Source organism: Poromitra crassiceps (genome assembly GCF_964638095.1).
Source record: "Poromitra crassiceps genome assembly, chromosome: 7".
NCBI lineage: Eukaryota > Metazoa > Chordata > Actinopteri > Beryciformes > Melamphaidae > Poromitra > Poromitra crassiceps.
Window position 1 is genome coordinate 33853598 of NC_139628.1, and position 13780 is coordinate 33867377.

Here is a 13780-nt window from a genome sequence, read left to right on the forward strand (position 1 = left end):
GGGGGGTCTTCAATCAACTTGCGAAGCTTAATTCTCTGTGAGCTTTGCCCGGCTTACCGAGAAGTAGCGCACGCCCACCGGGTCCTGGAGGAGACGCTCGAAGCAGGCGGCCCAGCTGGCCACACGGCGATCCGAAAGTCTCCGATGGCTGCCCGCTCCGGGCAGTCTGCCATTACTGTTCAGGCTGCTTTGGCTGCAGCATCCCTGCAACTGGACCCCGCCGCCGCCGCCATAGTCTAGAAGAGAGGAGAGCAACAGGTTAGAAACAGTGGTTCTCAAAGTGGGTCCCGGGACCTGCAGGGGTCCTTGAGGGGTTCCAGGGGGTCCCGAGCAGAAAGGGTCATACTTTTCTGTAATAAAACATCTAAACGTGTGAAGACCCTCCTACTGTCCTGGCCCTCAACAATTGACCCAAGATAGCCTGGCATACTACACCAAATACATAAACAAAGGTCTGTCTGAAGCCATTTATTAGTTTCTGACTCGGTGAAAGTGGGATTAAAACCAAATTTTTCACTTCCATTCACTGAAACGGCTTGGAGCTCCCCCAGGGAGACCTGCCTCCCACTTTGAAACCCCCTGGTGTAGAGGATTTCATCTTCTCATCGGCTGGACCTCTATATTTGTCAGATGATTGTAGTAGTTCGTACTAGTAGAGAGGCTGTGCTAATTACAATAATCGACCTAAAGTCTGGCAAAAGTGGAGAGGAATGGAGGTGAGAGGGTCGGCATCAGGGGAAGAAAATTGCAGATAAAAGGGAAAAAACTAATCATTAACAGGCATTTGACAAAAGTCTAGAACCGGTGGGAATTCAGAGAGGAAATCGTGTCCTAAAACCCATCTAGAAATCACAAGAATTCGGAGTGAAAGGCTGTCCTATAAGTGCACCAAGGACATTATAAAGAACATTTACATTTAAAGAGTCTCAAAAAATAAAAATAAAAAAGTTAGGAGGGTCGTTTAACAGATCTGATTGTATGCGAGAGCAGCGGAAGAAGAAGGAGCAGCAGGAAGAGGACATGGCCGATTACAGGGACACTAGGGTGGGAGAATGACTGGGGTGAGGAGGCGGAACAGAAAGAGTGAGGAGCTGCTCAGCTGTTACTGCTGCGTCGCTCTAGTCTTCACAGCACCCGCTATCACCGCGGCAGATGGCCACTTTAGAGCTGTGTGTGTGTGTGTGTGTGTGTGTGTGTGTGTGTGTGTGTGTGTGTGTGTGTGTGTGCCGACCACTGGTGCCGACCAAGCACAGTAAAAACAAACAAAGAACACCATAGGCTCCCCTGCTGGGATTTGTTAGCACTGTGATAGCAGCTAGGTGTCATTCACAGTGGAGAGTCAACTAGTGGGCATCTAGTACCGACTGACGGAAGGTCAAGTCACTCCATTCTTTTGAATGCTGTGTGGAGCACGACTGACAAATAGGTGTGGGTCAACTTTGTGAAATAAAGGCCACGGCAAATAAGTGAGTGACATCACCGGCGTCCAAGTCTTTCAATTCATGACTAATGTGGCCACAGACGTGGCCGTCAAAACCGCCATCCTGGCGTCTTGGAAAGCTGAATCAGTGCATGATGATGTGTCACCAGGATTATAAAGCCATTAGGTGTGACAGCCTGAGATACGCTGGAGTTTTCTCTTCAAAACGCCTTGTTTGACTGCCATGTTGAAATCCCACGTTCAAGTTTGCAGACAAGCTTGTTTGTTTGGACTCGGATTATCGTATCGGGTCTAGAGAGGCTTTGGGATCGCCCTGTCTCCCGCACTGTGTGGCGCTTCGTTAATGAGACGGTTGGAGAGCGAGCAGCCTTGCATGTCTGAGCCACCCACATCCACAGCAGCCTCAGACTGACCCTGTTAGTAAAAATGTGAGTCAAACTGCTATGAAAGTGCAGAGCAGACGGCAAACGCCCTGAACGCAGCCCGGAAAATGTTCAAGGAACACCCTTCGTTTAATGAGCCGGCACTATGCCGTCGGTGAATCATCTCAACACAACAACAGCAAAAAGGCTTTTTATTGGACAGCTGCAATGTTGCGTGTCCAGGTTTGCCCAGAGAATTTGAACGAAAAGGCAAAGCAGAGGCAAGCTGCATTCAAGATCAAAAAGAGTTACCATCTCAAGGGAGGACGAGGGAGAAAGCATTGTTTGCAAATCGTGGTAACACTTTGTTTGGCTAGTCCGCCTACAGACAGTCTACAGAGTATTTTGTAACATTTCAACAGCTTATTAGTTGACATTCAACAGTTTGACTGTTTCGATTTTGCCTGTAGGCTTTTGTCATAGATTCTGTTTGGTTCCGTTACACACACCTTATTCTCATCACCTGGAGCTACTAAATTAGCCTGAGAATATGGAGGTATGTTCCTAAATTGTCACATACTATATTGATAATCTGTTAAAAATGTACAAAGCGATTGTTGAACGTCAACTATGATATTAGCCGTTTGAAATGTTACAAAGACTCTGTAGCCTCTCTGTAGGCGGACTATACAAAATAAAGTGTTAGCTCAAATCTTGATTCAGCTCACTGTGAGTCACCTACGTAGCTTGCATTCAAGGAGCAGAACAAATCGCTTGTACTTTTCATATCAGATTCAAACATGTTGTTTTCCATATCAGATTCAGACATGTTGTTTTCCATATCAGATTCAAACATGTTGTTTTCCATATCAGATTCAGACATGTTGGTTTCAACATTATAATTGGAAAAGTTTGAAGTAAAAGGAACGGTACTCACCACCGTCTGAAGAAGCAGCAGACTGGAAGAGAACAAAAAGAGACATGAGTGAGAAGCTGCCCTCATGACCCCCTGTGCCGAGACAAGGGACTGGAGCCTTTGCAGATAGCAGTGTCTCCCCAGACATCCCACCAGCCATGTGTGTGAGTGTGTGTGTGTGAGAGAGTGTGTGAGTGTGAGTGTGTGTGTAAAGAGACTGTGTGTGTGTGTGTGTGTGCTACTGGAAAGGGGTTGGTCCAAAGGACCATTAATTTGTAAGTGGGTGGACTTCTGGGTTCGAACACACACGCAGCTGTTCACACCTCCGGTTCAGGACCAACCCCTCATTGCTCACCACGCGCACACACGCGCGCGCACACACGCGCGCGCACACACGCGCACGCGCGCACGCACACACACACACACACACACACACACACACACACACACACACGCGCACGCACACACACACACACACACACACAAAGCCAGGAATCTGCATTCCTGCTAACTGGACTCACAAAAGAGATCAGAGGTAATCAGGGGAGAGCTACTTGAGAGGCCATCACGGCCAGTAATGGTCCTCTTTTCACTTGCTAATTCAGTGAATGAGTGCTTTATAGGTCTCTATGTAGATGCCTGCAAATAAAAGGGCGTATGTAGGACTAGCAGCCTCAGTGGGCATGTCAATCTCACAGTAAAGGCTTTTTCATAATTGGCCGTATTTACAGCCAAAGCATAATGTTCTATAAAATAGCACCCGTGTCTGATCTTATGGTGCGCTCACAAATATTATTTAGGCTACTTGGCAAGTTCAATTGCCACAGCATGGGGGGGAAATACAACTTTTGCATCATTTTGATCAGGCTATTGCCCCCAAAACTGTGATGCAGTTGAGCCGTATATTTTCAAATGCAGGGGGAGGGGTTGAGAGGAGCGTTCAAGATTCAACACTTGTTGTTAAATCGGTGCGTTGGAGGATTCATTTGAAAAGGGGGAGACTATTTCCAGAAGAGCGTTTTCTGAGCTGCCGCTCCAAAGTGTGAATGTTCAAGGCAGAGAACGTGTCTAAACAAGACGATTACTGCCAGGCTAGCGTTGTGGTGTGAGCAATCATTTCAATTTGTGCTTTTAAAAAGCTTGTTTTCAGATGACTCAATGCAGTATTATAGAACGGGGGTTTTCAAAGTCTGAGACGGTGGGCCTCCCCCCAGACAAAGCTTGGAAAAAGGAGCACACCCCCCCCCCCACCCCCTCGCTCAATTCCTGGACGTCTATGAGATCACGATTATGTTATTTGATCCCATAGGCACGATAATGTTGGACATACATTCAGACGACACCAAATACATAAAGAAGGTGTGTCTGAAGGCATTTATTTGTTTCCGACTCTGCATAGGAAAGTGGGGAAAACTGTGAAATTCCTCAAAACTACAAATATCTCTGAGCTATCTCTTTAACCAAATCACACACATTTAGGCCATCTATGAGATCTCCTAATGTAATATTTTTCCCACTTCCATTCACTGAGCCTCCCCTGAAACTGCTTGGAGCCCCCCTGGGGAGGCCCCCCTCCCACTTTGAAAACCTCTGTTATAGAATAATACAATTACAACTAATAAGAACTGTTGACTCTCTGATATAAGGTTTGGGGGGAATTGAAATATCAGTAATCTAAACACTGGACATCTTAATATGGTGAAAGTAGGCTATAATTATCAGCACTATGACTAATTATTCAGAGTCTGGTATCTGGTGTATTTGTCCGCTCTGATGTATTTATAGTATAGCCTAACTACTAAATTGCCTGTGATTTGCGATCTATCTAGCAGTGATTCGATTAGCAGTTCTCAGTTTGATCAATCAGTTGTGGGACAAGACCAGACACATTTGTGGACCAGCCCCATTCTTTTGAGCTTGGCCCCTGACGCAACTGGCCATGTGAGGGCAAAAGGGATGTAACCGCGAAGCGACTGTTCACTCCGTTTCGGGAGTGTGACCACCACATGTAAAAGTTCCATCAGACGCAGACCGCTGAACCCGCTAATTGTCTCTCCCGCCAGCCTCTTTACAACTCTACAACCAGCGAATCCAAGCCCTCACAGTCGACACCCAGGAGGCACCTCTTCTCTTCGGTGGCGGCTAGCTCACAGTCATCATGGGTGGGTACTAGGATGAAGGCCGACATATATATAAAGAGCAAACAGAAGAGGGAGAGAGAATTGAGAGAACACCCACTCCATCTGTCGGTCCCTTTCGGGGAGCTAAAAACAGCTAAACCTCAAACCTTAAACACATAGAGCTTTGTGACTGCGGCTCATTTTAAAGAAGACAGACATCACACAATCATGACGCACATGTTGGCTTTCAACACATGAAAGGCCCACATGCTGAAATCATGCGGGGGGGGGGGGGGGGGGGGGTCTTCTTCTTCTTCGGCCAATTTGTCAGCATTCAAATCGTATATATGTGGAGAGTTTTTATTTCTAAGATGAAAAAACATAATATGATGACAGACATATCCTGCATTCTTGAGACAATGGAATTTCCCACTCCCTCTGTCACTTGTACGAGAATTGTGGGAGAAAATGTCGTAAATTACGATGAATGCCGTCATGATGACACAATAATGAGATAGCTGAGCTGCTATGTCACGCTCACGTCAGCAGGGGGGGATTGTCTCGGTCGATGACACAGACTTGTGTAAGTCTGAACCGTCAGTGACGGCCTGGCTGTCTAACTCACCTTCATGCCAGTTGAAACACAGGTGAAGTTTGTCCATATAACACACAGGGAGGTCGCCAGCACAACTCCATAGCAGCCTTCTCTAAAACAACTGAAGTCAGTGGGGGGACCGGTTCTTCTTCAGAGTTCCAAAATACCTATTTTACACCATATTTAGTGCAAATCTGAACTACAGCTGATTTACTTGTATCAAAGAATGGTGTAAAGGTCTTTCTATTCAGTGTTTTTGTTCTGACGTCAGTTGTCTTGGAGAAGGAAGGCTGCTCCAAACTTGTGCTGGTGTGTATGTGGACTATTCCCCCTGTGGTCCACTTGGCATGAGGGTGAGTAGATGACAGGATTTTCATTTTTGGGCGAACTATCCCTTTCAAGGTGGACCACATATACCTGGCAAATATAGCGATTTCCCTGTGTGTATGTTTTTGTGTGTGCATACACAAGCCCACAGGGGTTAGACCACACACACACACACACACACACACACACACACACACACACACACACACACACACACACACTGTGAGTTTGTTGTTGCTTCCTCGCCCTCAAGTAGCCTCACAATGCGGACAAAGTGATGGGGACACCAAAGTGATGACCCAGGGACACCAGCACCCCTCTGGTCCCCCACAACTGGCCCCCACTCCCCTTCCTCTGTTCACACCTCCGCTGATGAGCCGCTCCAGCATGGGTGGCTATGGAGGTGAGGGGGCCTCTTTTGATCCCTCTCATTTAAGAGGCCATAGCTTTTCTTAACCGTGTGAGAGAGAGAGCCCGCAAAAGAAAAAAAGAAAGGAAAAAAACAGTTCCGGGGAGTTTGTTATCAACCAAATGGACGAAAGAAATCACGCTTCAAGTCAGAGCAAGTATGTTGGCTCCAACCTGGGGTAGGAGGATTTGGCCCTCGAGTTGGAAAACGCGACTCCCAACTTTATTGTGGTTCGGCAGCAGCCCCCTCGCCGCCGCCGACGCCGCCGCTCGCCGGAGGAACGGAGACGGACGCACAGCGAGACGCGTTTCCTCCTCTGATCTGAAGGGAACCGGCGTGACAGAAAACACACTGAGGACCTCATCTGTGGCAATTCAGTTGAAAGATACACGGCGCTTCACAGTTCACACGCACACAAATGCAAAGTGTCCCCGTTAACACCTCTCACACACTGGATTGTTGGAGGTGTAAAAAAGTGAGTGCTTGTATCTTTTGGGACCTGTGTAGGCATGTACCCTATCTCATCACCTCATCACAGCATGAGAGAGAGAGAGAGAAGGCTCTTCTCAACTTTTTCACACACGAGTCAACGCAGTTCCTACCCTACCTACCTACCTACCTACCTACCGCCACACAACTGTGGCAACAAACGATTCCCCGCTGCCCGCAACAGCTGTTCTGAGCGGTGGAGAGGAGAGGAGAGGCAGGCGAGGAGAACAGAGAGAGAGTAATGAGAAAAACAGCTGACTTAACAAAAGGGAGTCTCCCCACATCGCGGAGAAGAAGAAGAAGAAGAAGAAGAAGGAGTGAGTGAGCTGCAGAGTTTACTCACTGTGCTGAAGTTCCAGCTCTTCTTGAAGGAAAGTCTCTTTTTGAGACTCATTGTTCTCTGGGTCTGCTACGGGCGGCAGCAGGCAGACAGATACGTATGTATGTGTGTGTGTGTGTGTGTGTGTGTGTACGAGTGTGTATGTGTGTACGAGTGTGTGTGTATGTGCGAGTGCATACCTGAACAATCCCCACCCAAACTCCGCTAACCATGTCTGTACAAGTCGGAGAGAGAGAGAGAGAAGGAAGGAGAGAGACAGAGGGAGAGAGAGCGAGGGAGAGACAGAGGGAGAGAGAGAGAGAGCGAGGGGGAGAGAGAGAGAGAGAGGGGGGGGTGGGGGGGGATCTGACGAGGTACCGGACGGGGTTTTTTGGGGGGGAGAGGGGTGCAAAGGAGGAAAGAAAGAGTTCAATTTCCTTACTCCGCTGTTGCCATGGCAACCCGCCCCACAATACATACAGCCTCCGCTACAGTGGCATGAAGGAATCAGATGAATTAACCCGTGCCCCATCCCCATCCCCCCCGACCACACGCACACGCACGCGCACACGCACACGTACACACACACACGCATGCACACACACACAGGCGCGCGCATGCACGCACACACACACGCACGCACACGCATACACGCATACACGCACACACACACACACACACACACACACACACACACACACACACACACTCTTATATCTAAACCACATTTGCCTTCCCCTCCTATTGTTTCCATTCGTGGTTGTGTCTTTATTTGAAAGAGAAGAGAAATACACAGTGACTGTAAATTGAAAACATGTGAATTTTCAATCACAACACAAGACGGGTGAAAAAGAAAAGGGACCCTGACTTGAACTCTCAAGCGTCATTATTCCTCATCAGAGCGCCATTCAGCCAAACACAATCTCCAGCTCAAAAGTGAGGGTCTGACTCCCTAAAACAAGGGTTGTCAGAGTGCGGCCCGCGGGCCAATTGCGGCCCTCGGGAACGTTCCTGGTGGCCAGCGACATGATGGTATTTGGTCCGATTCTCGATAGGCTTACTGTCTTTCAGAGGCTGTAGCGGGCTCAGAGTGACGTTCCTGGTATCATGAAACTGGATGACCTAAGGCATTAGTACCAACCTATACAGTCTATGGTACCAACCGTGTTATGCTAGCTTGTCGAGAAGGTGGCTACATTTTGGTGAGGGAAAATGCATTTTCAAAGGGGTCCTCATTTTCACAGCCTAATGTTGGCAGGTAGTGTGTGTGTGTGTGTGTGTGTGTGTGTGTGTGTGTGTGTGTGTGTGTGTGTTAAAACATCTACAAAAGGACAAATCAGATTTTTTTGTCTAGAAAAGAACAACATACATTTCTCACAAGATTCACAACTGGCACGACTTTTAGTCTAGAAGAGCCTATTAAAAAGAGTTGTTTTGGAATTATTTTGTGTTCACTTTTTTCTTGGCCGGCCCTCAATCCAATGTTGAGTCCCTAAATTGGCCCTTGAGTCATCAAAACTTAGTGAAGCCCTGCTGCTGCTGAACCAAAAGCAAAACGATATGAGGCTCTGATGGTAATCGTGTCTAATCGTGGTTCTGCGAGCAGTTTCCTGCACACAGCAGCAGAAGAAAATGGCTTTTCAAATAGGTTTTTGTTCTGGCATCGCTCCTTTTCGCAGTGTGCCTCCGCTTTTTGTTCGGTTGGCACATCTCTACGATCAGCGGGACATCCTTTCGTTTCTTGACCAACTATTATTCTAAAAGCAGAGGTGGTCCCTTCCACGGTGCTCCCACAGCAAATGAGCTCCGATTATTACACATGTTCTTAATGTTCCCATAAATCACATTCAGATACGGTGTCTTTTAACAGGCTGGGCTTCATGGTCGATTTCTTCTGTTTAATTAGATTTGGAAATTATGATTTATCACGTTTGACATTGGATGTTTGTCATAATTGTGCATGGCTGGTGTAAGGAGGCGGCAATCTGGTCTCCTGGATAGGGAGGTCACATGATTTCTCGCCTCAAATGTTTTCAGAAACACATGTCGGTGAACTATTTTCACAGTATAAGAGAGAGTTTGCACCGAGGCGAGCCCCCCCATGTTTTTACTGTTTGAAATCTGGGGGCCGGCCAGCGAGTGACACAGCAATCGTCCAATCAGGGGCAGCAATCTATCAAGCAAGCTATCGAGCATCCAATACTGGGAAGCGGTGCAATCCCTCACGTGAAATGACGCCCTTGTGGGCACGTACCATTGCTCCCTCTGGTGGGTGTGTGCATGTGTGTGTTTATGTGCATGTGCAAGAGAGGAGAGATTAGGGCCATATTAAAAAAAAAAAAAAATCAAATCCCCCTCCCCCAATTAATTTTTTTTTCATTTTCATTTTCATTTTCATTTAGGGGTTAGGGTCAATTTTCTCCTTATTTTTTTATGACTCAGCTGTCTCAGTCCACATGTTTCTCAAAGTGACAACCAATTTGTGAGGTGACGTAAGGGTCCCATGCAAGACTGACCCCCATCTCAAAACACCCCAACTGAAAACAGAATTATTTCTCTAGGCCTAATTTACAATTATGAAATAGGTTACTACAATAATAATTAGGCCTATTTTTATAAAAAAAAAAATTTTTTTTTACAATTTCAGCCAAAAAAAAAAAATCTGCAATATTCCATGTTTTAGAGTTGATTTAATTTGTATTCCAGAATTCTGTGATTCTGTGCGTGTTTTCTGCATGGCAGAAATCATATGAGTCAATCCATAACTGATAGCCACAAAAACACAAGGTAGTCTCCTTCCTGCCTCTGCCCTTTGACCCCCTGTGGCAGAGAGTGCACACAGTGCCACTGCAGCCAGGTGAGCTCATCCAAAAGCACATGACACTAGTAAACAGGAGTAATGCCCATTGGAAATGTCCAAACCAAAATGCCTCGGGGGAAAAGTGTTTGCCCACGGAGACCCTTGTGCTTCTAATTGAACAGAGGCTTCAGGCAGAACCAAAATAGGCTTCACGTCAACTTTCAGCTCCCTCCCGATTTCATCCATGTTTAAAACATTTTCTTTGCCAAACTTTACTGTGACAATGAAAGAAACACTGCCTGTCACAAGACCTAAATCGCTCTCAGTTCCAGTTCTAATTAACCAGGCAGCAGTCTCTCGACCAAAGAGGGAGGATAATCTAGCCCTGCTATCTATGGCAGACTACAAACTATTCCCTGAAAATAACATCAAGAAAAGTCCTTGGATGGAGGCAACTTCCTTTTGAGGGAGGGAGGGTGAGGGTGCGGTGACTGATAAGATGGAAGAGACATTTCTCTACTAACCAAGCAGGGAGGAGTGTGAGTGGGAGAGAGAGAGAGAGATTTAGAGGATTATAAAGCTCCTCTCCGACAATATCCAACCAAAGATAACCAGGACCTTGCGTTTGCTTTTTAGTTTCTAGGAGGCTAAAGGCCAGACATATTTACTGTGTGAAATCTCGTTTGTCACAGCAAATCTGCCAGACACTCCATCACATCAGCGAGGATCTGATGAGCTCAACGTGCTTATGTGATGCTGAGTGACCAAGAATGGTAAACAACAGGAACACAATTAGTGTCCACTTAGATTTGCTATCTACGAGATGTCCACAGGCAAAGGGACACTGTGTTGAGTACTTGGGACAACACAGTGTTCCCATGATCTGTTTGAAAACAGCAAAAGGATGTTACTTCTTCTTAACAAGTCACCTAGTGTTCAGTGTTCAAATCCTATTTCCATTAAGACACCTGGAAAAGCATTTCTGTGTTGTTGTAATTAACATTCCAATGCAATTTCCCTTGTTTGTCAATAGGCTGAAACAACGAGGCTGATAATCCCATTAGTGACACTTGTGACTTGATAAAGAACATTCGTGAAATAAACTTTTACGAGAAATAAGTGAAACAAGAAGACAGACTCAATCGAGTGCAAAACTCCACCAACACTGAACAATTATCCAACTTGCAAAGCTGCAGCGGTTTAGCATTTGTTTTCCAGATTGGACTTTCTGACAAAATAGCATGTAGATGCAATGTTGTTTAGCATCAAACTTGGAAGAGCCAGAGGTCTTCCCACGGGTCCAGGGTCTCCCCACCAGCACATGAACACGGCATCATGCCAAAAAGATCCATTGGCAGAAATCCCAGGTCTGGATCACCACCAAAGTCTAATCAATTGATCTGTGGACCAAGATCTGTCCACCATATTTCAGCCAAATCAGTTATTTTAACATTTTGAGATATCTTACCAACAAACAGACATGGGTGAAAGCATACCAGCGTGCCAACTTTGTTGGCTCCAATGGGCTTGTTTAAAAGGAGAACATTTGGTTGTAAGACTCAATAGTTATGTCAAAGGACTTGTTGAGATGGATCTTCTCTGCAGAGTACACAATCAAACATCATCTTATCCAGCAGGAGGCTTCTCTGCAGGACTTAAATCACAAGCAAGTAAATGGTGAGAACAGATGAGACCATGGTGGTCTCTGAACAGCTCAAATCTGAAACATCTAAAGCAGCGTTTCCCTACGTTTTCCGACTCATGGGGCCACTTGAAAATCTCAAAAATGTTTGCGGCCCACATCTGACTGTACGGAGGCCAAATAATGTGTTCACACAACACTTTGGATTTGAATGATAACAGGAGCTGTCCATCAGCACCACACAGAAATCAGAAACCAGAGGGCCTGTCTGCAATAGGCTAATTAACAAATAATTGATTACAAATTAGTGTTTCCCCTACAATTGTACAGGCCTGGTGGGCCCGCCAGGCCAACGAGGACCCCCGCCAGGCCTGAAAAAATATTATTATTATTTTTATTCTTTTACAAATGTCAATACAAATCTTTATGATAATCAGTGATGTTATAGGTGGGTGACATCATCAGTGACAGTGATCTCATGATGCGAAGTTGAGCAATTGTGCATGCCAATAGCGGTGATTGTGCGCTGCACATGCCAATAGAGCAGGCGAAGCCAGACAGCAGCCGAGCTGCGTGTGGCGATACCCTAGTTTATAATAAAAAAAAAAATTATCTCACAAAAAAATCATAATATTTTGCAAATGATTTGGCGGCCCACTTTGCAATACTTTGAGGCCCACAGTTTTGGGAAGGCTGTTGAAGTTGAGGTTTCTTTATTTATATATGCCCTAGTTCACAAACATGTCTGAGAGGACTTTACAGAGATGTGTCTGGCCAGATCAAACTAAACACAATCAATGACCACAATTGAACAAAAGAAGGTTTGTGAGAGGAAAAACGTTTCTGCAGTATCCAAGATCCTGTATCAATCATATGATGAGGCTGGGGGGGGATATCCTGAGCCGAAGGAGTCCGTCCGGACATGCAGTGTTTAGTCGACGTGGTAAAGGGTAATCCCCTCAGCAAACAAAGAGCTTGCTCCTGCCTTTTAAGTCATGACTGATTTGCATGCAAACAGGGGCCATCGTATTTCATCACTTAATCTGGCTGATCTGCACTAATCTAGTAGCTCTTCCCCAACGCTAAACAGTTAGCCACAGCAGATGGGACGGCTCCGCTCCTGCCTGGACTTAAGAGGCATTACTACCACTTGTGCTGTACTGTGTGTGTGTGTGTGTGTGTGTGTGTGTGTGTGTGTGTGTGTGTGTGTGTGTGTGTGTGTGTGTGTGTGTGTGTCCGAGCGCGCGTGCGCGTGTGTGCGTTAAGTGTGTTAGCCACTTGTTGCTGATAACAAGGCTAGCAGGGAGTGTTAGCATTCCTCTGAATGGAGATGTTTACCTTTCTCCCTCTTGCTGCTCTACATCTCTCAGGGTCAGTAATGTTCTAACCCTGCCTAAAGCATCACAGTTCCACTGACCTCATGCTACCATGCCATCGCCCCCATTACCTATATAGCTCAAGTAATTGCATGGCGCAGAGGTTTTCACAGTGGGAGGCGGGCCTTCCCAGGGGGGCTCCAAGCAGTTTCAGGGAAGGCTCAGTGAATGGAAGTGGAACAAAAATATGACATTAGTTATGGATGGTTCACAATATAGAATAGCCTAAATGTGTGTGATTTGGTTAAAGAGATAGACCAGAGACACAGTAGAAGTCAGAAACAAAGAAATGCCTTCAGACAGACGTATTGAATGTATTTGGCGTAGTCTGAAGTATTTCAAACAGCAATATCTTGGCACAATTGCTGAGAGTCGATGGGATAAAAAAAGAAATAACATAATCATCATCCCGTCATAGGCAGCCAGGAATTGAGCGAGGGCGGCTCCTTCTTCCAAGCCTTTGTCTGGGGGGGGGGAGGCCCACAGTGTCAGACGCTGAAAACCCCTGGCATAGCGCCCTCTGCCTTTTTGTGTTGGAGGAGTCGTGATGAACGGGAATGTCAGCATCTCACAGATGGACCGGCTGGTGGTGTGTGACGCTAGATTAAAAACGTGACAAATCTCAAATCCACTTCATTTACCAGGCAGGCAGGACTAAACAACACACCTAAAAAAAAAAAGAGAGAGAGAGAGACGACTGCAGAGGGAAACTGGAACCGGTGACCACCACCCCTCTCCACCCCCGTGTGCCTGCAGGGCTCTCGAGGTGGGTAAAAACCACATAAGACGCCGCCACACCCTCCCGCTCTCTTTCCCTTCTCTTCCATAAACGACACCAGAAATGGACTTTCCAACCTGAAACCTGACACGTATAATTAGCCCTGCTGTGACTCGTCCCCCCCCCCCCCCCTTCTGCACCAAAATAACTTCATAACTTCAGGGGAAAGCTTCGTGTGCAGCGTTTCGGGGGGCTTGTGGGAGTTT

At 46.4% G+C, this 13780-nt stretch overlaps 1 protein-coding gene across 1 annotated transcript in view; it reads right to left on the reverse strand.

The window, feature by feature from the left end:
* The window catches only part of LOC310779561 (regulator of G-protein signaling 12-like), a gene marked incomplete at its 5' end in the record, with an annotated part of 45524 nt that overhangs the window by 13407 nt on the left and 18337 nt on the right, over nt 1–13780 (reverse strand). The window contains 2 exons of the mRNA XM_083640087.1: nt 58–236; nt 2741–2762. Coding sequence (XP_083496213.1) covers nt 58–236; nt 2741–2762 — 201 coding nt within the window. The remainder of the gene's footprint in view (nt 1–57; nt 237–2740; nt 2763–13780) is intronic.